Source organism: Mastigoproctus giganteus, chromosome 6 (genome assembly GCF_048544385.1).
Source record: "Mastigoproctus giganteus isolate SK-2022 chromosome 6, ASM4854438v1, whole genome shotgun sequence".
Taxonomy (NCBI): Eukaryota; Metazoa; Arthropoda; class Arachnida; order Uropygi; family Thelyphonidae; genus Mastigoproctus; species Mastigoproctus giganteus.
This window is the reverse complement of record NC_143580.1, coordinates 71127841-71153873: the sequence shown is the minus strand read 5'-3', so window position 1 is coordinate 71153873 and position 26033 is coordinate 71127841. Positions and strand designations below refer to the sequence as shown.

Below are 26033 nucleotides of genomic sequence, written 5' to 3'. Positions count from 1 at the left end.
GTTTTTTCTCCCCTTTCTCTTTGTCTTCTGGTGTTCGGGCCTCCTTGAAACAAACAGGGTAGTAAAATTTTAATTAAGCCGTTTTACCATCGACGTTTTTTTTTGTTGATACAGCTGTTGCGAGAAGAGAGAGAGAGAGAGAGAGAGAGAGAGAGAGAGAGAGAGAGAGAGAGAGAGAGAGAGAGAGAGAGAGAGACTATTCGAAGGCCGGCATTTGATATACTACTCTTTGTTTAATTTGAATCTCCAGTAGTGTACTACTGCCACTCGATTGCGAAGTAGCAATATCCGGTCGATGCATCGGTTGGATTTCAACCGATTCTTAACTGAATGTTTATTTTAGTTTGTGACTTTGTTCCTTATTAGTAGTAAGTTAGCGTAAGTCTTTTGCGTTGTGTTATTCTCAGCTGCTTTCGAAACTTTCGTAGATGATGCATTTCTCTGCCTTTTTAAAGAATAGCAAAGAAATGCTGATCGAAATAACAGGGATATATGAAATAAGTCAGGCTCCTATGGATCAGAAGAGATGATTACAGTACCATCTGAAATGTCATTGATATTTATAAGAAGTTCATTTACTGCGTTCAAATGATTGAGTTCAAGTGGCATATTTCCTAAAATTTTTAAACCACAACAATTACAAAAAAGAAGAAACAATTGTCATTTTAATGTCACCCGAAAATCATCTCATCTGCCCATCCTTGCTGTTCATGGATGAGACTGACTAGCTCAGTAACGGAGTGAAAAAAACCCATAAGTTCCTCGCGTCATTGACGGGAGTTTTTTCCACCTGGCGCGAGGAGAATAGTGATTATGGTGGACTTAGAAAACTGAACTACCCCACAAACAACTGTTTTACTAGGGCAACCTAAGTACGAACTTATAAGTACATGTGTATTATGTCCATAATTGGGGGTGTTCTATGATCACTTTGCCTGTTTTGATGGACGAAAAACCCAAGTTTCCTTGGGGGTGCCTTGCTAACTTATCAATGCCTGAGATACATCAACTCAGCCATAGAGTGATAACAAAATGCCATAAAAGTTTCTTGCGCCATTGACAGGATTCAAACACGGGCATTTTTCCACTCGGTGTGGGGAGAATGGTGATTATAACCACTTCTACTCTCATAAACCGCACAAACAACAACAGGTATAATTGGTTTTCTTAAAATTATGTAAAGAATATTCTCGTCCCTTCCAATCTTTGTTTTTATGGTTGATTGGATTTAAACTGCCTAGTAATGCGATGATCTTAATTCTCATAGCTGTACCTACTTTGCTTTTAATCAGGGATTCTTTGTCATTGGACTACTTCTAAATAAAATGTAAATCTTTCATTTTTTGTTAAAGATTAACCACTGCTATAACGGCTTATTTCGGAACTTTCTGGTATCTGATCAGATACCAGAAAGTTGAGGACCAGTAAGTTTAGAAACTTGCTGTCATAATAGTGTCTCCGCTTTCAAATTAATGATAGAGTAACCTATTGATGATACTGTTTCTTTAAAAGTAGTAAAATGATAGCAATTCGGTAAAGACGAAGTTCTTCCTGAATTAAGATCATTATATTTATTGGGGTAATTGAATCCCACCGGTGGGAAAAAGGCACAAGAAATCCCAACTTCCATAATTATGTAATCTTATTTTGTGGGGGGTGGAATTATTATCCGTCAAGTTTCCAGCGCCTTTGGATACAAGGGCAGTGCTGTTAGGTCTATCTTGTTTGTCATATTATTGAGTCACCATAGCATCGAACTAACCACCAGATAAGAGGATACACTCCCCATATAATCAGAATATTTCTCCAACGTTGATGGTCTCTCCCTCCAGAACAGATACAATGTTTCAGGGTAGCCTTTGTTTCATAACGTGTAGACAGTCTTCCTCTTGTTGAAAGATGGATCATTTCGGCGCATTAGGCGGAGCCGTGTTATTCGAAAGGATTCTTAACCTTTTGAAAAACATGATCCTGTTCAAGGAGTTTCAGCTGCTTTTCTTAAATATAAATGCATTAGAAAAAAAAAATTACAGAATATCCGGAGATAAAAGTAGTATCACCGAAGACACCCAAAAGATGTAGCTTTAGATACTTTTCCACTCATGGTTAGCACAGTGGTTACGATTACCATTGCTCTGCCGTGCAGAAAAGGCTTGGGTTTGAATATAGTCTCGACGGATGGAACATTTATTGACTTTTTTTTTCGCAAACTGGCTGATTTGGTCGGTGTCCAGCGAGAGTATAATTTTATTCCTGGAATCCATGTTTTCTAGGAGCGTTATTATATATGCGTAAAAAACCTTTTGTATATTTGGCTCCTTTAGAACGAGTTGAAGAGCCATCCCAAATTATATTAATATAGGACCATTAGTAGAATTTCGGCAGTTAATAGTTCAATGTCTGTCCATTTGCATATAACTCGTCTATATTCTGCTGAAATCCATCCACGGGGAAGTAGATGGATTTTAGCAGAATTTTATATTTGGCTCTTTCATAAAGTTTTGTCGAGCCATTCCAAATTTTATGAAAACTGGACCAAAAGAAATCAGGCAATTACTATTTTTTGTCCGTCTCTGCATGCAATTAGACTCCAAATGGATGGACACTCATGAAATTTGATATTTACATTCTCTCAGAATGTCAAGCCTTTCTCAATTTCTATAAAATCGGGCCAATAGAAATCTGGCAGCCATTATTATTTTTCATGCATATCATATATATATATATATATATATATATATATATATATATATATATATACACCGTATTTTTGCTAAAGCACTGGATATTATGTTTGTTGCCATCTGACTGGAGGAATGAATGGGAAATATGGTGGATGCGGAGAAACAAAATGTTCTTAGTTCGCGCATAAAAAATCGTTGCTTTTTCCCTCGTTTTTTGTTATAAATCATGAATTTAATGTTTTCCAATGCGTCTCAGATATAACGCACTGCGTATATTAACTAACTTCGTTCACCATAAAAAAGGCTAAATAATTACTTATAGCCTTAACTGCTTTTACGAACTACCAAGGCGTTAAAGTATTGAGTGGCTATAGTATTGGATTACAGAGTACATCGGCAAGTTCGGAATCTGCTTCGAGAGACAGAGACATTGGCGTCAACTTCAGCATGCTGCTATCGATGAGCCAAGTTGAATAGGTCACTTTTGCAACGTCTGGCTGGGCGATAAAATAAGACTTCGAACTATAAACTTTTCAGAAATGAATCGCCATACGAGGAAGCTTTCATCATTGAGGTGACAATTTACGACATACGAGTGTAATAATGAGATTCTACAATCACTTGCTGAGTCAGATAATCCATGTGCTGCAGAGGATTCATCCCTGTGGACACTAACGCTACTCGCACCGGACACTACTTGATAACCTCATCAGCTATCGATCGGCCTTTTCGCCCTGCCAACTTCATTCCCATTCAGTACGCTTGGAAGACAGGAAAGATGTGCTCAACCAGCAGCTTGGAAACTCTTCGACATTTCGCACCTCTCTTCAAGTAGATTAGGGGAAAATTCCACAAGAAGTACTTTGCTGATTTTGCTCATTCAGTGAGCCAAAGGCGAGACATTCGCGACAGAAGGCCACTCACCTTTCTGACATATCAATCATCCGTTTTATGCTATTTTCAGTTTGTGTTTGATTTTCGATACTTGTACTAAAATACTTAGAGAGAAACCCTGCTGCTTATTGACATCGTTAATATACATAAGATTACTTTTAAAAGTCAAAAATAATTATCGCCCAAGTCTGAAAAATAAGTTTTGGAAAAGAAATAATAAGCAGAATAACGACAAGAAAGATTAATACTGCCTTTGCAGCAAAAAGAAAAACAACATGCTGTTAACTGCAGTATCCAATATTTTGGGATAGAAGTGTATTTTAACCATGACACTCGGGCATAACTTTTACCTGTTCTAAGTTGGAAAGTTGATATGATCAATGCGATGTTTCAATAGAGTTAAGCACCTTTTCCAGCTGATTATGAACGAAACTTTTCTTTAGTATTCTCCGCTGTCATCGGCGCAGATAAAATCGTACCTTAACCTTTGAAACAGAGCGCATTCATTCGATCGTCCGATTTGTTTGCACACCCTACCAGATATATTTGTTACGTATCGGAAGCGATAATGCCAACCGGCTGAAAGGGAATTATCTAACAAACTAAGAGGGAAGGCGTTAGCGATGAATGCCTCGTACAGTGCCTTCTCCATTTCAGCAGGGCGGTATAATTGGTACGCTACGCTAATAATAGTTTTTATCTGCCAGCGACCTCCTTTGTTATACATCTCTGTCAGCCGGCCACATAAGTTCACCGTGAAATATTTGTTTTCCACTATCGGAAACTCTATCTGTTTTCTCATTTTAATTGAGCGAGCGGGGCCCTCGTATGCGTGCAGCGTCTCGTATTTCAGCTCGGCAAATAAAGATGTTGCCGGTGATCATCGGCAGCATCACCGTAGATTAGGTGGCTCTTCTGTTGCTTAAAAATCGATCTCCACATAATTACCCAAGACTGTGAAACTCCAAAGGCCATGCTTGGGTACAGAGAAAGTACTTACTTCTTCCTCTCGAAGTAGGGTTGTTATTTAATAAAAAGTCCGCCCCCTTTTCTTTTGACAGGCGGTTGCAGCAGGTTGCCTCTGATATTGTAATTTCTTGCTCGGGTTCTCTTCTTCTTAGAGATGTACTCGCAAGGAAATGAGGTGAGCGGGAATAGAGCTCTCGCATGCATTTCGTGGAAAAGTCTTCGGAGTAAATTAGCCGAATAATTTAGTACCCCATCCCATCTTTGCCGTTAGTTCTGTGTAAGCAGGTATTTTACGTTATTTATTACCAGAATTTTATATCTGGGGTCATTGAACTTGCAGTGTCCATAAGTATGTTATGACAGGAGAATGCTTTTTGGTGTGGAATAGCCGAAATGGATACATCACATGGGAAAGGCACACGCACTTCCCTGGCAATTCTATTAGCTCATTGCAGAGCACTAAACCTTAAAATGAAGCAGCGTTAACCTTAAAATGATGTTAATCAAACTGGAAATGAATCTCCATATCAGAAGAATGAGTTGCGATTATCTTGGGAAGACTGGATTAGATGATGCGGTGAAAAGGGATGGGGGCTGAGTTGCTAATGGTATGTACATATTGCGATTCAGGATTAGAATTTTTTTTTCCATTTTTATATACATGGGGGACAGTTATTAAAAAGATGAAATTTGTGGCAAGTTGTATGTTATAGCATCAGATTCTCCTACGATCAAACAGGGACTAGAGTTAACCGTAGGATGCAGACAGCATTATAGCAGTTGCGTTCCTATAATAACCATTGATCTAGTTGGCTGGTTTCGGGATTGCAGAAGATCATGAAAGGATATGTGGTGTCCTAGCTATCTCGAATGGTTCTCAATACCCACATATACATTTGTAAAGCCAATATAGGTGCAGCAGTACGTGCTAACAAACACTGTAAGTTAAGCTCATCGCAACGTGTTCCCAAATGAAAAAAAAAAAAAACAAAAAAAAAACGCATTTAGTTAGGAAAAAAAATAAGTGTATTTAACATAAGTATGATCCTTATAGGCTTCAGAAGATGTAGCTAAATGTTATGATTTATTTGTGTTTTAAATGATATTAAATGGCTGTTTCACTCCAACAGCCTTTAGAGTTTTAAAGGTAATTTCGTCTAATGACTGGTTTGTTTTTTTTTTGATTTGGTAGTTGTTGGCGCATCGGCTTCTGTGGCCATATTGCACCTCCTAAGGTTTTTGCAGTACTTTGATCCAAGCCCGAGGCGAGAATCGAACCCGCGACCTTTGGGTTGCCGGGCAGGTACTTTACCCACTCGGCTAGCCCGGTCGGCTGACTGGTTTGTACTGCAGCAATGTCAGTATCTTTACACAGTGAATGATTGTATTCGGTGTACTTATTCGTATCAACATTTCCGTATGTAGATGCTGTAGTTTTTGACTTGAGTCTCGGCATACACGAAACTGGATCGCATTAATTACACTATTCGTTTCTTTAAACATATGTCTGTAGAATTATAATCGAAACTTCGATTTATTCCGAGATCGATATCAGATTTAGCTTGTTCAATAACTCTTTTGTCGACAGAGTAATTAACGTGATCCGTTTTCACGTGTGGGGGTGACCAAAAACGACAATATTTATACTGTATTTGGTAATGCCGATAAGCAGAGAGCCACATTCAGATTAATCATTCACGTTATCATTACGCTGCTCAGTGAAAACTAGTCGTTAATTGAACAAATGGCATTATTAACCTTAATGTTGTCAGTAAAAAAGTAACCTGATCAGAATTATACAGCCGATTTAATATCGCTTAGAAAACAAATTATAATATTTGGTGGTACTGCATTCTTCTCTCTCTGATTCTTAACCAAAGAACGGTCTCTTTAGAAGAAATTATATTATTAGCTTAAGGGAATTGATCTTGTTGCTTATATCCGTATCGTATTCGATACATGCTGTATCGTGTAATTACAGCATGTATTGAAGATTACTTTCTTCAATCGTCAGCGGCAAAGAATTCAGTATTGCAACCTCTATTACATTTCGAATATATTTTTTAATCATCTCTCTCTATCTGCCCCCTTCCCTCCCCGTGCAGTCAATGCTAAGGCGTACCAGCGCTCTTTCAGAAAAAAGGGGATGATCTTTGATTACGAATTTGGTTACCGGTAGTTTCTTTCTATTTTTTTTTTTAAATGCTAAAATGAAAGAGAAGATATGGGACAGTTACGAAGGAAACCTCGTTTTCACGATTGGCTTTTTCTGCTCTATAAATATATTTGGAAGCGGTGCACTCGATCAGAAAACAAGTGTCAGAATTCGTAATGTAATTCAGTTTGTTCAGACATTTCTGATTGCACTAAAAGTTATTAATACGGGATAAAAATTAAACATTAAAAACCAAACATTAACGTATTAATATGCTAAAAGTAACAATACATTGTATCTACTGTACCGTATATCTGCATGTGTGGCAGTTCTTATAAATAAAATATGCATTCATTCTCTTGCACTGTGCGTAATTACTATTTTCATTTATTATCGATATAAAGAAAATTAAAGCGTAGTTTACGGTTTATGCACAGTAGAAAAGTTCAGCAATATTTATTTGAACAAATAATTATTCTTTAGAAATAATTTCCAGTGATATTCGTTAGGGCGAAATTTGGATACAACTAAATGAGTTTTGCATCCTCGAATGTTTGTTGTAATGGAATTTTTCCATACTTCTGTTAGACTTGAATAATGCAATCTCTTAAATCTGACAGAAGTATAGTATTGTAAAAAAAAAGTAAAGTGCAGCCATTATCAACCCACTGCAGGGTGGAAGCCTCCTCAACAATTCATGCAGAGGAAAATGGACCATAATCTGCCACGCTGGTCCAGTGCGGGTTGGCAGATCGACCGTATTGAGCAGTCAGGGGCTTGAACCCCGGTCTACTCAAAGAGCGTGTGCTACTGCACTCGCGCTCCTGCCCACTCGGCTACGGAGGCCGTTGCATAGTATTGTAACCTCTTTCAATTTACTTACTCTAACGACTGTAAATACCGCTTCATTGCAAAACAGCAAGACTCTGCAGAGAAACCACCTTCTCACAACCTTAATAGCTATACCTGTAAATGTCGCTTCGCTGCAAAACATAACTACTTTCCAGTGAAACCAGCGTTCGGATTCTCGATGAAACAGACGAAATTGTACCACCCCTTTTGTATTCATTGAAAAACGCATTAACTACATCTCTTTTCACGTAATATAATTATTTTAAAATTAGACCACTGTCTCTATAGTCACGGCCAGAATCCTTTTAATAAGTTCTGTACGCTTCTAAATCTGACTTTAAGGATGAATTATTTATAATGACGCTCTCGCGGGAATGTACTAAAAGTGGATAGTCGCACTGTTCTTTCAGTGTGAGGAAAGGCTGAAGTGAAAAAAATATATATGGGCTTTGCGAGGGTGGTAGATAAGTCGGTTTGGACGAGGATTGTTTGGATTTCTCCAACAAAAACTGACTGTGTCGTGCCATTTACCTAGGGTACCTTTTATACACTTATCTGATGACTTTAGCTGCCTCAGTTCAAATCCTAAACAGCCCAGACAATTATGACAAAAAGAGCCAGCTGTTCAAAATGATGCCTGAATAAATTTAAAAGAAAGTCAAATATAAATACATTTTATAAAGTAATAATTACACAAATTAATTAAATGAAAAATAAATGGTATCATACCTTCCAAGCTGGAGCAATATAGCCTTAGTTGCTGATCCTCCTAAAATCCTATTACGACAAACATCCAAGCTCACGTGCTGGACCAAAATGGAGAGGTAGTTTAAAAAATGGAAACTGTTGTGCAAAGATAGGCGACTTTTTCAATGTTGTACCATCCCTGAATCTTTTAATTACATTTGAAGAACAGATATTGTGTAATATTTGCAATAGCAAAACACTAGCGGCGCTGAGGGTATACAAACCACCAGCTACACCAGGCGAATATGAAGGATACTCTATTAGCACTCTAAACCAGAAGTTGGGAGTTATCGCATTCTCGTTATCGTAACCTGTCTGTTGTTGTAAGAAGGTGGGCAACGATTACATCTGAATTCGTCTCGTACCTGAGATAGTTGACTATGTGGGTAGGGCTCAGTGACATGAAAACTAATGGTTGTAGAAAATTTAAAGAAGAAAAAAAAAACTAATATTTGGAAGAGGCATCCACAGAGACCATTTGCTGACCCTAGCCATAAGTGCTACTGAGGATGAAACTGAAGTCGAAAATTTGTCCTCGTACGTAACATTTTAATTTGAGTTAATTCCACCTCATTTTAATCTGAAGATAAGTCATCATAAACATAAAAATATTCTCACATTGTATTCTTTTGATTTATTGAATATCAGATAATACCAAAAAAGAACTTTGTCATTGCCTCTAAGTACAAATTCTATACAGTTTAAGAAACACTACCGGATTGAGATATATAAAAACCTAGCATTCTCATTGCATTAGCTTTGCACAATTCGATGCAATCGTAAATAAAATCAGCATGTTATCCAGACGATTGATTCTTTCGTAAGAAATTGTTCTTCCTCTAACTACTATGCAGTGAATGGGCATACGTATTCTTCTAGGTGAATTCGACAAGTCCAATTTTCTGGAATTTTTTACTATTCGAGGCACTGCACTTTTAACTTCAAGAACAAAGCTGATCATATGATAATGTGTGGGGGGCGTGAGTGTCCCCTTTTTATTTTTTGAACAATTGGATTTGACCTACACCCTATAAAAGCCACTAGCAGCCCAAAAAACGCAAATCTTTACTGCAATTCTAGGGTGTGTAAAGCAGGCGTTGGCAGAACATAATTGGATTTGACCTACACCCTATAAAAGCCACTAGCAGCCCAAAAAACGCAAATCTTTACTGCAATTCTAGGGTGTGTAAAGCAGGCGTTAGCAGAACATGAATTTTTTTTTAAATTTCAGACCTTTAATGAACATTTTATACAACATTTACAAAACAAACTGCATACATACATACCAATTTCCATATATTTGAACCATACTACAGCACAATACACTATCTCTCCCTCATAAACTATTCTCAAGGCCGTTCCCTTCCCGTTACAAATTATCAAGAACACTTTGTATCAGTTGTATCTTACTTATTACGAATCATCACTGATTACATAATCATTCCTTTCCATTACCAATTTTTATCATTTACATCAGTAAACTCATTTTTTTCTTTTATTACTCTTATTTTTTTATAACCTATAACACATGAAATGTATTACTACAGATATCCTCTTACATCAATAATATTCACTATAGATCACCCATTCTACCTTAGTTACTCTAGTTATCATCTTAGTCACCCTCTTTACTCAAGAGGTTTCTCAATAATAAAATTTCTTTCTCTCCACACCTCATCTGTTACGTTATCATGCGTTGGCGCCTGGTTTAAATTAATGATATAGTTAACATTCTCAGAGTACTGCCCCTATGCATATATTTTCCTACTAATTCGTTTATTCTATTTCTCTCCCTTTATTTATCCCTGTACCGCCCCTTCGTTATTCATGATCACTGATATTTATTGCAATTTCTCAACTTTAGTGACTAATTTGGCTAATACAACCGGAATTTTTCTTAGAAAGGACTATCATTCCATTCCTTAGAGTTTAGATTTTTGAGTCCTTGAGTTCAAGATCCGGAAAAAAAATACAGGAACAAGCTTGCGTTCCGAATTGGTTGCTGATTCCACATTCCTTGCGCTCAGGCTTCCTTCTGGCTCACAGGCTTACTTTCACTTCTTGGGCACTTTTTTTCACACAGGCTTACGCTCCTTCCGCTCCAGTGGCCTACATTACTAAGCACTCCTATCTAACTCTTCCCACGCACTTACAAAAAAAAAAAAAAAAAAAAAAAAAAAGAAAACCCATCACACTCCACTCTCTCCCATGCCCCTCTATAAACTCTCTCTTCTCTCTCCAACCTTTCTTTTCTCCGAAGTTTGGAATGCCTTCCCCAGCACTCGCAACCAATCCTTATACTCGGTTAATTTTTCATCCCTTTCTATTTGCTAAAACATCTGACCACAACCCTCTCCTTGTGCACAAACCAAACCCTTCTCCTGTAATTCTCTTTTTTTTCACACGGCAGTATGTCCTTTTCATGTTTGCCTGTCACCTCCAAAAACCTAGTTTCGTGTTCACACTTTCTCTGCTAGATATGGCCAACTTACCCAAATATCAGCCAATCTGACGCCGTTTTCTTTTAAAGCGAACACTGGACGTCCACTCATTTCCTGTTTACTTCCTAACGGTGGCTTAGATGGGACGCTTCATAACCCAGTTTCACAGTCATATTGTTTTTGCCCTTAGTAACCCCTTTCTCACCCGTTCGCATATGGCACCCCCCTCCCCAGGCCTGGTCGCTGTCCCTGGTTGCTCTCTTATATTATTTGGGATTTCTTGTTTCTATTTAGCCGCTATTTTAACACATACGTCTATAACTTCCCCATCCTAAAATTCAGTGTTTCTCCAATCCTTAACCTTTATTACATTCAAACTAAATATCCAATCTTAATACTTACTATATTAAAACTTAATGCTCCCTTTCCATTGCCCTTCCCGGATTTATTCTAGCTAAAATATTTCTATTATATTTGTAATATTTAGGTTGTACAATAAGCATTTGAATAAACTTGCCGAGATGCTTATTTACAATTTTAACTGAAATTAATTCATTTCTTTTTACAGATTCATTTCGATATTTTAATTCTTCTTCAACGTATAAATCAGCTCGAGCGACAACAGGTGCGCGCATAATTATGATCAGTTGAACTATTACATAATGATTTCCACCAAGTAAACCGTATGCTTTGTACCTGGACATCTTCCATTTAGTTCTTCCAAACATCCATAAATTATTCGGTAAACAATTGTTAGGGAATCATGGTATCCAGAACACTTCAAAATAATTAAATCGACAAATTCCATTGATTGGCTACATAAACCTCAGCTATCCATTGATGTAATTTTTTTTTAATGCCCTTCAGACGTATTTCTGTATTTAGTTATTAGTATTATTAAATAGCGTTTTATTTCCTTAAATATCACTATTTTAAATTTAATAAAAAGCGGTAGTCAAAAATTAACTTTTCCTTGCTGAATAAAGTGGATAAATCAAATTTATTATTATTAAAATGTTGTCACTTACCGGATATTCTATGCTGCCATCTTCAAAGGTATCCTATTTGAGACTTGATCCAACGAATCGCTTCTGGGAGTATTTACAGAACATTTTTTTAAAATTTTAATTCAATATTTCGTATAGTTCATCCCATTTCTATGGAAGGAAATGTTAGCGCAATAGTTATAATCACCATCATCGAGTAGAAGATGCCCGAGTTCGAATCCCAAGAATGATGTGAGGAGTATTTTATTTTTTATGGCAACTTTTTTTTTTTAAATTTCCATGATACCTCAGTGTTTGTGGTATATTGGTTACGATCGTATATTTAATGACTGTTTTCATTTATGTTATAGGTTTTGGTGCGCAATTTCTTAGCGCACTTATTTCAAATTCTTCATTTCCATTTTTTCTTTTATTAAACAGGATTTCCAGTTTACCCTGACTTAAAATGGTTGTGCACAGTTTAAATAAAAAGATGTCTGTGATCGTTTTCACTTTAGGTCTTCCTGTTCACGCCTAGTTCGTTCCCCATTAGATGACACAAGTTGTTGAAACAGTTGTATGGAGAGTGGCATCTTATTGATTAGCCGGTTTCATACTTGAAGCATTTTCAGTATGGCATTTGATTATGTAGGTTTTGAGACAGCAGTACTTCCTGCATTCCACATTTGTAGGGTTTATAACAGTGGTTACGGCCCAACCGTGCGGAGGATAGATTGAGACCCACCTCAGCCCTTGCATAAGCAATGGGATATTTATAAAGATTAGGGAGGACTGCTAATTATATAAATAATGCGCATCGCCTTTTGAGTGCAAAAATTTAGTTTAGAGAACGAGAAAAAGATCAGTCAGAGGAGCTATACCTTGGTGAATACTGAGGTTGGAGGAATATGGCCATCACATTCTTGACTATGAACTCATAGCCACTTTAGAATGTCTTTGGGCAAAAATTCTTCTTGATGGATTGGCTCAGTTTAACAAAATTTTGATACACAATCCCATTGATGTCAAAAAAAAAAAAAAAAAAAAAAAGATAAAACGTGCTCTTGACATAAAAACAGATTTGCTCAACTCAAGCCAGCTTGAATGTCCAGAAATTTCTATTGGAAATTGAGGAACAGCGAAACGGCGGTGCTTCAGGATTTTGAATATCTAGGAGATCAAGAAACATTTGGTTCCAGAAATGCTTCAAACAATGGGTGTTAGACTCATTGTGCTCCCTGGAAGTTTCCAGAAAAATGTTATTTGACCTTTTCGTATTTTAACACTAAACCCGTCAGTTTCCAATACTGTTTGACTGAAGTTTTCAGAAAAAGACTTTTGGACACCACAAATTTAGCTACTGCTCTAAGCCACAACGTATACTGAAGTCTTTCCTTTACGTCTCCTGCAAGTAATTGTATAATGTCAAAAGAAGTTCCTCAAGCGTCATAGAAAAGGCAATAATGCAGGACCATGCACATTTCAAAACTTCTTGGGAAACTGCACTGTTTACCGCCACAGTGAACTAATGACATGCAATTCGTCGTCACCAGCAAAGTCAATATCTCACTACTCAAGAAAATTACTTTAAGTGCATGGTTAAATAGAAAGAGTGGGAAGGGAGTCTTATTTACGAAGAATCGAGCATCTACCGCTTTATGTTAGTTCCTGAAGTAATTTGAATGAAGTTATTTACTTGAGAATTTAATCTACTAGTAAACATACGAAGTAAAGGTGGTGGTGGTGTTGGGCTGGTCGTGGACATGACGCTTTTATTACTTCCGTAAAAAAAAACGAAGTATACGTGAGCAAGATAATTGAATGTGATCTTGAAGTGTCTGTAAATGCTTTATAATTGAGATGAAAGTGGAAAGTTTACAGGGTGTTTCAACTGTTATATTAGTTTTTCAGTTTTCCTTTCAAAATTGGGAGGGCACTCATATTTCTGGAGAGTTCTTTTGAATTTATAAGTGCTTTAATATCACAAGCGTTTTCTCTATGAAAAGAGAGAGTTTTCACAACATATTCCAAGAATTAATTTTCTTATGTGCTTACAACTTTAAAAATATTCAGAATTGATGAATATTCTGAGCCCTGGCATCCTAGACCTTGCCAGGGAGGGCCCCTAAAATGGAAGTTTTGTGGGAGTTGAGTAGTGTTTTTTACCGGAAACTTAGACCATAAATTATGCACTCCCGATTCCTGTAAGGATAGAGATTCATTAACCTTAAGGAGAGTACAGAATGGCAGATTCATATACTAAACAGCAAGATTCCTATTTATAAGGGAAGATCATCAGATAAAATAAATCCTTGTTAGTATTTTAAGAATCAAGGATAAAAGTCGTGAGAAAAAGAATGAATTCTTCAGTCCCAGAACGTTTCGTATAGAGTAATAACATGTACGCAGTACAGTTTCGTCAAACAGGGATCGATCCGAACGAGTATTGCTGTCGTTTTATGAGGCTCTACACCAGAGAGTCCAGTGCTGTTAAGATTTACGATGTGAGCTATTTCGTATCTTATTGAAGCGTTTGAGAGCATGTTGCATCAGAAGATATGGCAGATGGAGAAGCCGGACTATTTTGGAATACGCGGTGTAACCATGAGCATCACTGGTTTGTCGAGTGATCGAAGATTCTAAAAAAAAAAGTTTCAGTGCGAAGAAGATTATTTTGTGAGTTTTCAAAGAAAGTTATATCTGAGAGCTGCGTCTCGTGCTCAGAAAACAACTGGAGGCTACGTGAGGGTGAAATTGAAATATAAAAATAAATAGGTTGGAAGGTGTTCATAGATTTTAATACCGGTATGTTTAAGGAGGTCGTAAACTACATTCATATAATTTAATATTTCATAAAGAGACCAATTTTCGGAAAAATGTTGTTAAAATGGGTCTGTTGCTCTCTCCATCTACCAAATTTTCAAAGAACCACGTCCATATATTTGTTAGATTTCCTGCAGCCAAGCAGTTTAAGACAATAATCAAAATAAGTTTCAAACACATTATAGAATAACAGTTGAAGTATTAACACAGTAAAAAATCGCAATTAGGAAGGTTGTATAAATAATTATCACGCGTTATGGCTATTCAGAATACTAGCAGGTATCACTGTGTTAACAAAAACTCTGGTAATGTCATTATATAAACGATGCCCCCTGACTATCCCTAACTGCCTGCATAAAACTTTGGTTCTAAACAGTACGGCAGAAAAGTAACGAGACTGAATTCAAATAAGGCAGCACATGGATAAGAAAAACATTTTCTTACTCGTCGCCCTCAAAATTGGCCAATGGACCGAATACACTTGTTAGTGTTCACACATGCTTTGGAAAGACTTAGAAAAATCGTTTGCTGGGATGGTTTCTGCTGGCACATTATTTAAAATATCATAAACACTATCAAATCTGCATCCTTTCAATCCCCATTTCAACTTGGGAGACAGAAAAAGTCTGCTGGAGTCAAGTTGAGTACTGCAACCTCCTCATCATGCAGTGAGGAACAAACTTCACGCAAATTTGTTTTTCCCAAGTCTGTTTGGTAATTATGGATCCTATCGATTCCATATTCACATTTAACTCACTTGCTAGCATTCTCAGTGTTAATTGGCGGTTCCTTGCTAGGAATTACGCACTTTGTCCATCAATTCAGGACTACAGGTCGATTTCAGTCATTCACTTCGAGGATCGTCTCTTACATCCTCTCTGCCCTCTCTAAATGCTTAAATCGTCGGAATCTTTGTGCTCGGGACAGAGACTCGTATCCTTAAGCTGTTCTTAATATTTCCTTTGTTTCAGTGGAACGTTTCCTCCAGCTCTATATGAAACATGATACAATGTGCTGTTCCATTATTTAGTTTCTGACTACAACCTTTGGACCCAATGTACAATGAATGTCCGTACAAAAAGCAACTTAAGGCCAACTGGTCTAGGGTAATAAAACCATCATAGTTTTATTTCAATAAAGAAATACATTTACAAAGTAGTGAAAGTAATAAACAATAAAATCGATAATTATTGATATATCCTATTATGTTTGAGACTATTTATGAGTAATGTATCCAATTCTTTGTGAATACAATTTAGGGAATGTTATTTCAAATATGCAGAAATTCGAGACTTAATCAAGGCAGAGCACATCATAAAGCATTCAGTGAAGTTCTAGTATTTCTTTTGGATTTAATCAGTTAAAGAGTAATCAAGATGAAATACAAGATGGTTAATCGTTATGCTTATTGAACTCCTTCGATTATATTTATAGTAAAAGAAAATGAATAGTTTTCTGTGCTGCCTTTTATTCGCTTCGTATTTTAAATCGTACATTGACCTGTAATTCCTCTTTGTGTCGTCTCTTCCTAAATATATTCCAGAAGATGGCTTTCTTCTGTGCCACTGAACACTTAGACGTCGTGATGTATCTGTGCGGAGTTTATATCGTAGACCAACTAAAAACTTTTCTCCAATCTTTCAGGGATGGGGTCGCCTATCTTTTACGCAGATTGCGTTATTGATTCCCAAATATTTTATTTGTTTTACTTTGTTCTCTGCATGTATCAAATATATCATCCGATATAGCGGTTGCTTGGTAACGGATCGCTGCTACAGATTTCTCAGGATTTGTTATCCATCCATCTGTAGAGCATCAGAATGTCTGTCTAGTGGAAAATACCAAATATAATCAGAAAAGCAATAAATATGTATTTTTATGTATTTTTAGCTTGAACGGATCGAAGTATTTTTGTTTAAAGACTTGCTTTGATGCAATAGTTTGAAAGGGAAAGAACTGAAGAGGCCTCCCAGCTTATGAAGGCAGATATTAAAAGTTTATTTGATAATTAAATTGCGTCTTACAAATCTTTCTGCTTCCCACAGATACTGTTCTCTCTCTATAAAATATGACGAGGATTGCAACAAAAGATGGAGAATAAAATATGGTTTATCTGATAAAAGTACACACCATGGAGCTGTCTGGGGCATCAGTTGTATGTTGCCCCCCACAAAGACGCTGGGTAGACGGCGAAAATGTTAATACTTCAGAAAAAATAAAGATTGACGATGTCTATTGTTCCTAATAGGATTAAAGTGATGGGGATCCCTGTATCCGTGGTTAGTATCATTGCGCAGATTCTTTTCTGTTTTCGGTTCGTTATTTCTCTTCAAGTCAAAATTATTCGTACTGGTTATTATGAATTGTGTTTTTCTGTATCACTTCTTCAGTGACTGAAAATCAGCAGAACTGGTAAATTATGGCAACTTCACTTATTAATATATTTCTTAATATAATTACTAAGTATACCACGAAACGTCTGAGAATAATCTAACTCTTTAAGAAATTAAACTCCACTGAGATTAAAATAAAATCCATGCAGGTTGAGTGCTCATTATTTCACCAATTTAATTTCTTGATATACCTGCTCAACCTGTCGATAAAAGAATATTTCCTCTAAATTTCCTGTTTGCTTATTTTAAGGGATGAAAAACTTGACGTTTCGAGTGGAGCCTGTAACTCTCGCCTGAGACCAATTAACTCGACTTTGTTGTGAAAAAATCTCTTAAAATTCTTTCGGTTCTAAAAGGAAATATCTCTTAATTTCAACCGAGGCTTTTCACACGCAGTGTCAGAGATCAGAGATGACATCCACTTCTTTACTACCAAGGTCCTTGAAGCAGAAAACCAAAATTGAATAACATTTTTCTTACTCAGAGAAAGTAGGGTTTACATTTCTGTTTTCAACAAAATTATTTAATCATTTGTAATTGACCGACCGTTAGATGCATTTTAAATTTGTGTACCACCACCTGTCAGTATGACGAAACAAAATTCAATTATCTCTAATTTGAAGTGAGAAATGCTTAAACACCAAATTCTCTAAGGCATCTCTTATGAAAAATTTCTCAATTCAGAAAGATATTTTGCTTTTTAAAAGTTCATTAAAGTTTCATAAACTATGACATGTGTCGTAATCAAGCTACAAACACCAACAAACCCAAACTGAATTTTTAATAAATCTGCCTGAAAACTCCAGTTTGGTAATATCCGATGAATTTGTTTTTAAATACAGAATCAATCCAAACAAATCCACGAGCCTTATCATGTAACCTATGCAATTTACATTTTTCGAGAGGTTTCTCCACTGTTTTTCCGATTCTTGAAACTAGTAAGAGGATGGATATGTATTTGATCGATGGCCAAATTTTTTTTTATAGTTTGGGGAAAGATATAAAGAATCCATCATGTATAGTTGTGAGAGAAGTTTGCATTTATGAGAGAGAGAGAGCGAGCAAGAGCATTTTCAACTGAATAACATTTTCTTCTCATAATGATACCTTAAGCTGCAAGACTTTTCGCAGTCTTTTATTGTTTTCCGCGTGTTTACTGAATATTACATCGAGCGCATGAACTCAGGTAGTGTCAAGGAACGTTCATGTTATTTCTAAGATCTGATCGAAGAGATAGAAAATTTCAAATATCACCAAGAGATTTATGCATAACGACTTGGAAGGCGAATAGTTTTAAATTCTAGGCCGAGGAAAGTTGTGCGCAATTTATTATCTTGGAGGCGCCCACGTATTGATATTCTTAATGGGAAGTGTATCAAAGGATGCTTGGCTATGACACAGCATGGAATGTACTATCGCTAGAGTGAGAAAAGTTCGCACCTTCATAAACAAATATCTTTTGATTCAGTTGAATTCCTTGCAGGTTGACATATGGTTATTTTGATATTGGCGCCGTGGTGTCAAGGACTAAGATTTATAATTCGCTATTCGTTCTGTATATCGTTGTTTTGAGATCCAGTGCCGCACTATACTTCGTGTAAATTTTAATAAAGAAATTCTTTCTGGATACATAAATACCTAATAATAGTGAAGGTGGCATCTATGAATATTGAAAGGCTTAATTAGCCAGTTGGTGTTACTCTTTTGTTCTTTTTTTTCTTATTTTAACTAGCAGGTCAGTATACTCTATTGTTTTTAACTTTAGTGAATATCTGCATGTTTCAAAGAACATTTTATTGATATAATATTTGGTCTTAATTACACACTGGGCCTTCGTTCATAGACCCCGAATTAATTTTTAATAATAGGAAGGTGATATTTTGTTCATTTCTCCTGCAGTACAGAGGGTACTTACTGATTGCGTGTGTGTTGATCTGGCCCGAAGATGACTTCCAATTCAAGTATGCATTTTCATGCTGAAACAGAAAACGGCCCTTCCCCATATGCTGCTGCAGTATAGGAAGATCAGAATTGCTCAGAATACCAATGTACCTCATGAAATTCATTGTTTCAGGAATGACAACCAATGGTGCAAGCCTAAAGAACGCGAAACACCAGGTGGTGACAACGCTTCCACCAAACTTCAGTTGGGACGACACATTGTGGTAAATCATGATCTCTGGGCAATCCGCTCATTTCGCTCGGCTGTGATTCAGGGTAGGCAGCCACAAAGTGATTAAGTTGAGCCGCATGCTGTCACAAAAAATGCATTGTTCGTTGTGAACAATGGCCTCGGCTGTCTACAGAAGAAACAGAAATTTATTTTCATTTATTTGGCAAACCCAAAAACCGATATTATATCGGGAAATCGTGTGTCGTGATTCATTACTCCATAATAGCTTTCCAATGTTATTTCCATGCACCAATTCGGATGGATTGTGCACTAGACAACTCGATGCCTTGCAATTGATTCTGTTATGTTTGGTTTGTCCTGCATCTCTCCAGGGAAATGCGATGTTATGCAGTTTCATACACATCTTTGTTTTAATATCTGTTGTTGCGGCCTCCTGACTCTTGTTTGACATTATTCAATGAGGACTGACGTCATTTCATTCCCATTGCACCGAGCACCCTCCGATTTTTCCGTCAATTTTTTTGCGGTCTACCCGAACGTTTCTGGCTTTAGCATCGTCATGGCGCTTCTCTTTGGTGATAACGTCAGGCACCGTTGATCTAGGGTGTTCCTGAAATGGACGAACAGGTTGATTGTTAATATGCCATTTTACGATGATTCGCTGAGCTCAACGCCTGGATCCATCTACTCTATTTCATTGGTCTGCTCGCTTATCAGTATAAACGCAGTTCCTTTTATGCCTCTCATAATAATGATACATGGATGGCACGTATGGTTCATGTCCCAAATCTTATGGGCATCCATTTAAATTTTTGATGTTTTGAATTTGGTTGATTGTTTTGGATTTAACGCTTCAGCACGAAAAAAAATCCACAAAAATTATGGGCTTTTCCCCTCATAAAAGCGGGGCGGGAGAATAAACTACCAACTGGGCTATCGCGTGAGGGATAAATCCCATATTTTTCCACGTGACTTGAAAGAGCGGAGTAATCATGTAGTTTCTATGATGGTGTATAAGAGGCTCATTGATTGTTGGAAAAATAAAGGTCAATATTCCTTCAGTAAATAGTGGATTCCTGAAAACTTAAAAGAGATGCGTCAGCAGTTACATTTGCTGAAACCATTAACCGTATTGAACTGGTCGATCAATAGACAAAGGAAACAAACTCGGGAAACCTGAAAAGAATATTAAGATATTCGCCATATTCTAAAGGGAAAATACGAGATAAGCAACCCTACTTTAAGCGTGTCTAATACCGAATTACTTTCAACCAGAATAAATAATTAATTATAACTTTCCCCTGATATTGAAAAGTTCATATTGAATTTTAAATATTTCTTTTATTTAAACGAGAATATGCGAAATTCCCAAGCTAGTTTCCCATTCAAGTATTGTTAGAATAATTTAAATAAGAAAATGATTTCTCCAATATTGTAGTTATTGGAGATGCTGGTTGTGAAAACTCTATCAAACCCTGAAATGGTAGTATAATTGGTTGTTCGGCTCCCACGATAAGCGCTCTAAATATGCTGATTAATATACGGCTGCTCTACGTGTCCCAAAGACCATATTTCCATTACAAGGTCCGTTTCCACTTTTTAAAATTTTTATCAGTTCATAACAAGGATATTATTTTATTCCAGCCTGTTATACAAATAAATTCCATTTTATTAATCTTTGTGTTTCTTCCTGACGCTCCAAACAGACGCAGTACAGCTGGCGAAAGAGAATTTATTAAGCCCCGAGGAGATTAAACTCGCCGTGTTGGTAATAATCAGGTCCCATAATAGATAAATAGAATAAAAACCGTATTGCGTACATCCATCTAATAATGAAAGGCCTAAAGCGATATTAAATGCCAGTTGCTCTGGTGTCTGCAACAACAACATTGTGCGCAAAACCGGCTAACAATAGCAATGGTGCGAGCTTCGATATTGAAGAGTGAAAAATTACCTGCAGCCATCCAAGTCAGTCTCCTTTCTTTGTACAATGGGACATATCGATTCCGAATCCAGCATAGGAGAAGAGCGTTCGTGCGAGGGCGCGCGTCCACACACACACACACACACACACACACACACACACACACACACACACACAATGCATTCTTATTTCTCGTGTTTCTTACCTCCGCGTACTTGAACGTCTCTGCTGACAATGCTGCCGATGGCATTGGTGGCCACACAAAAGTAGAACGTGTCGTGGATCTCCTGTCGGTACTCATCAGCGGGGAATGGAGGAAACACTATCGTTCCGTCAGGACGCAGGAACCTCAACCCCGATACATCGGTCGCAACAGTTCCTTCTTTCGTCTTCCAGGTCACGTGAGGGGTTGGATTTCCTTCGGCGGTGCACCGAACCTCCGTGCCAGTATTGTTGGAGAATTCAACTTTGTGCGGTGGTTCCCTCGCGAACCTCAGTTCACGCGCCTCTTCCATACCCACAGTTGAGCTGCACACTAGAAGGAATTAAAAAGAAACAAAGAAGTTTTATAAGGGATCAACAAAGCAAACTTATCAGTTCATAACATGGATATTACAACCCATCTAAATCACAGTAACCAGAAATTTCTTATTTCATCAGTTCTCAGTACAACTGAAGTAAACTCCGTGTGTAAAAATCGAGTTTTCTTTCTATCTTCAGAAGTTTATCGTTAAGTTTATATACACGCTTAACATTAAAATCATTAATTCGTGAGATTTTATTACGCTGGATCAGTCCATTTTGAACAATTGTTGGAGGAGGATTCACGTGTGGATGATAACTGAGTGCGTAATAAGCTCATATCAGAATAAATGGATACGATCCGGATTTAAGATAAACGTTTAAACTTTTAGTTTCCTTAATTATTTCTTATCAATAATAATCTCTATTTTAATCTGACCTCTATTACTTAAAGACTCTAATAATGCGCACTGCAGTTAGTCTGACGATAATATAAAAAACTAGACCGATTTCCTCTGTTCCTAATTAAATCTGTAGTACATATATTATAGACCTCCTAGTCCATATTTTCAATAAAATCTTAGAAAGTGGAAGGGTCCCAAAGAGCCGTAAGATTTCAGGCCCAGTGCCATCAGCTGTGGGTTCCTTAAGATATTTTAAAAAAATTCAGCCCTCCATTGCAGACCACTGTTTCAATCACAGGCCGCAGTATCTCCATACCGTGACTAAGGGGGAGGAGATCTATTAATAGCCACCTCCTGGACATCCTTATTAGAATCCAGAAAGCCTTCAACGACAGTACGCAGCTTTATTTTCTTTGATATAAAACCGGCCTATGACAAAATAGACATAGCAGCTTTAATCACCATTCTCCAGCATTACTTCAACGTCACAGGAGAAACTCTCAGGATTATTAAATCAATCCTGGAGGATAGACATCTCATCTCACATCGTAGCTTTCGGACAACATGCATTATTGATAGGGGTGTCACACAAGGAGTCGGCGTCTCATCAACTCTATTTTCCGCAGCGCTGGAGCCCTTCCTGGCATCCCATACTGACTTACAATCATAAGCTGATGACCTGAAACTTTGCATCACATCTTCTGACCAAAATCAGGTTCTTAGCACTCCTTGCAGGAAAATAAAAAGACCCATCACCTTGAACAATATTTGGCCTCAATCGGATTACAGATTAACCAAGCAAAGACAACTCAAATGTCTTTCAAATGGAAGAAGTCACGCAATGAAATAAATAAATTTTCTGTTTATACTCCGGCACGACAACCAAGTCAGTAGAGTTTACAATAAATGGTCAATACAAGTATTGTATTTATCGTATTCAGTAGTCATGGGCTTGAACCCCGGTCCACTCAAGGAACGCGTGCTATGCACTCTCGCTCCTGACCACTCGGCTACGTCAGGCCTCAATCTTTCCATCAATGGATCAACCATTCAAAAAGTTAAAGCACACAAGGTTCTCGGATTAGTATTGGATGAGGGGCTGACTTTCCAGGCTCACCTCCAGAAAACAAAAATATACTCCGCTATGTAAGCGATCCGCCAGAACTAACAGGGATTCCTGACGCCGAATTGGTAAAGAAATATGTTCTTTGATGTATCTGTCCCATACGTCTTTATGATTAGAACTGGAATGCTCTAATACCTTTCCAAAGGAGTCCCAGTTACCATCCTGAATTTTACAACTGATCCCACTAATAATAGGAAGGCAGAAAAAGTACGCCTACAGAACCACCTGCTACAGGAGTGGCAAAATAGATGGGCCGGTACCACCAAAGGAGAGATCACCCGCAAGTTTTTTCCACAGAAAAAGAGTATACCCGAAATCACCATCATGGTTCTTCCCAGGACTTCATACAACGTACTTAATAACAGGGCATAGCCCCTTCAATTCAAAGCTCGCTGGCTTCAGACTCAGACAATCCACATTGCACTTGTGGAGAAATAGAAGACAGGAACCATCTTATGTTTGACTGTCCCATCTACGAAGATCTAAGATGTATTCTAATTACAAAAGTGAGATATCTTCCAAGAGGACAAGAATTTCTCCTCCTTGAAACGGAAGAAGATTATAAAGCATTATCACGATTCGCCCAGGACCTCTTCGCGAGAAGGGTGCAAATTGCCATACACTGAGGAAAATAGGAAATGCCACTCAACAACCTGAACTGCAAGTACGGGACTTGTCCTAGGAATGACCTAGAAGTTGACATCTCTTTTAGAAGAAATAGAACTTACCGTATTTCCCCATGTATAAGACGCACCTTAATTTTGGGGCCCGAAATTTGAAAAAAATAAAAAAAATGTATTACATAAAGTTATTGAACTCAAGTTTTATTCATCATAAAATTCATACAACTCCTCATAACTTGAATTCAGCACTGTACGAAAATCTTTTCTGAGCCATTTCTGGGCAGTACGTGGCCAAACGTAACCTAATATACTGGTAACAAGTGTGAAACAATGAGCGCAAAGACAACAAGCGCGAAAAAGCGGGAAATGCAAGTAAAAAAAATCTACAACCACTGTATAAGACGCACCCAGTTGTTTTTAAACCCCAAATTTTTCGAAAAAAGGTGCGTCTTATACATGGGGAAATACGGTAAATAGAAGAGCTACCATGGACTTGACCTCATTGCAGCTTTGCTGCCAATGCCACAGAAGATCCTATATCTGTGCTCTCTTGCACGGTACTTTCTTTTCACTTCCCTGGGGAGGGGAGGAGATGGTTTCACTGTCTCTTCCCCTCCTCGCCTTCCTCCTGGTGGGACATGGGCCTGCCCCACTGACCACAGGGGTCACCTCCTCTATCGACCCCTTACTTCCTATTTCCTCCCCCCAGACTACAGTCTCTCCCCTACTCTGTTCACTTTCACAGCGTAATCCCACACAGTCTAAATACAAATTTAAAACTTTGACCTGGGGTCGCCTTCCCTATTGCCTCCATATTTCTGACTTCCCCCTGTCTTCAGTATCTTCCCCTACTCTGCCTAAACACCATCGAACGCCCCTTTCTGCCTAACCTTTCAGCGACTACTTAAATTATTATTTTTATTTATTTTTTTATTTTTTTACTTTTTATATATACTATGTATGAAATGTAAGAGAAAAGAAAGAGAAATAAATGTACCTGAATGCGCAAGGCTGCAGAAACAGGATACAAAAATATAATAAGATTTAAAAATAATTAATAGAAAATACTGAAAGATGGAGAAGTAATTAACATTTTTTTTTTTTTTTTTTTTTTTTTTTAGATCCTTGCCACTGAAATCTCAGGAAATTAGGTGGCAGGACCTGCCAGAGTGAAAACGTGAAATTACTGGGTACCTGGTCTGCCTCCACGAGGCATAGTGTGGATAACGTTCGGCCCCAGCAGAGGTCTAGCGGCTAAATGGCCAGAAGAACAACGGTACACGACACTACACTTACAAAATTCATACACTCTTAAATCTCTGGCCTTTCCAGTGAACTGGTACACCTACAATGAAAGCAACGCGGAGATGGGGGAAACCCCTGGTGCCGTTAGACACGAACACACTATACCTCTTTATGCAGCAACTATTTGGTCCTCTGCCCCCACAACACACTTTAGCAAGTTCCTCAGCGTAGAATATTGGCTCTTAAATGGCTCAACTGGCGGACTGGAAACCAGTACACTATTTCTAGGGCCCAACTATACATTAATCTCTAAGTTATCCCATGTAAACAACGGATTGTGGACGCTAACCTTCTTGCATTGACGATACTGATCACAGGCCGACTTGACGCCTCTGATATCACTGACCTGATAAACTCCCCGCATTACGGGAACAAATCAAGTGGACCTAAGGCTCACTCAGAAACTGTTTCAACAACCTCAAAGGCTTGAGACGCATGTCCCAGGAAACACGGTAGATTTGATCAACAATCTAGCCATCGATCTGTATAAATTCTGCCGACAGCATATATACAGACTCCAGAAGCTAACGGACACATACAAATCTATCGTTACGACACAAGCACACCACCACCAGAAGGAAAATTGCCACGACAATGCTTCCCATGACATGATAAATGCAAAATGAAATAAAATGAAGCCGTCACTGGTTCCCTTGGCATCTGTTACTCCAAAGACTCCTGGCAGTGAGCGCTAAGACGGTCAAGATTGAAGAGTTACTGCGAGCAACAACCGATGATGGACTGTCTCAATCCTTTATATTTTTGTACATATTTCTCAAGTTCTTTTACAGCACTTTTTGATAAATTAATACCCTTAATTTGGGACTCTCCAGTATTCCACAATTTTAAAGTATGTAAAATAAAAAACACTCAATTTCTGTACGTTTCAGGTTAAGAATACGTGTGCTCCATGTAACCACCGAACACATATCCCTGCCTTAACATCTGAATGTAAACATACATCCCCCTCCCCCTAGCTACTGCTGTCCAGAGGGTGGCTCTTAGCGTTTTTGGTGAGGATTTTTCTAGGCTGTGCCAAGGTTTTCCGAGT

General features: G+C 37.7%; 1 protein-coding gene across 3 annotated transcripts in view; it reads right to left on the bottom strand.

Moving 5' to 3' along the window:
• Positions 1–26033, bottom strand: part of LOC150084401 (cell adhesion molecule Dscam1-like) — a 305476-nt gene that overhangs the window by 185251 nt on the left and 94192 nt on the right. For all 3 annotated transcript variants that reach the window (XM_090376034.1, XM_090376036.1, XM_090376035.1), the window contains exon 2: positions 21208–21537. In XM_090376034.1, coding sequence (XP_090232160.1) covers positions 21208–21537 — 330 coding nt within the window. The remainder of the gene's footprint in view (positions 1–21207; positions 21538–26033) is intronic.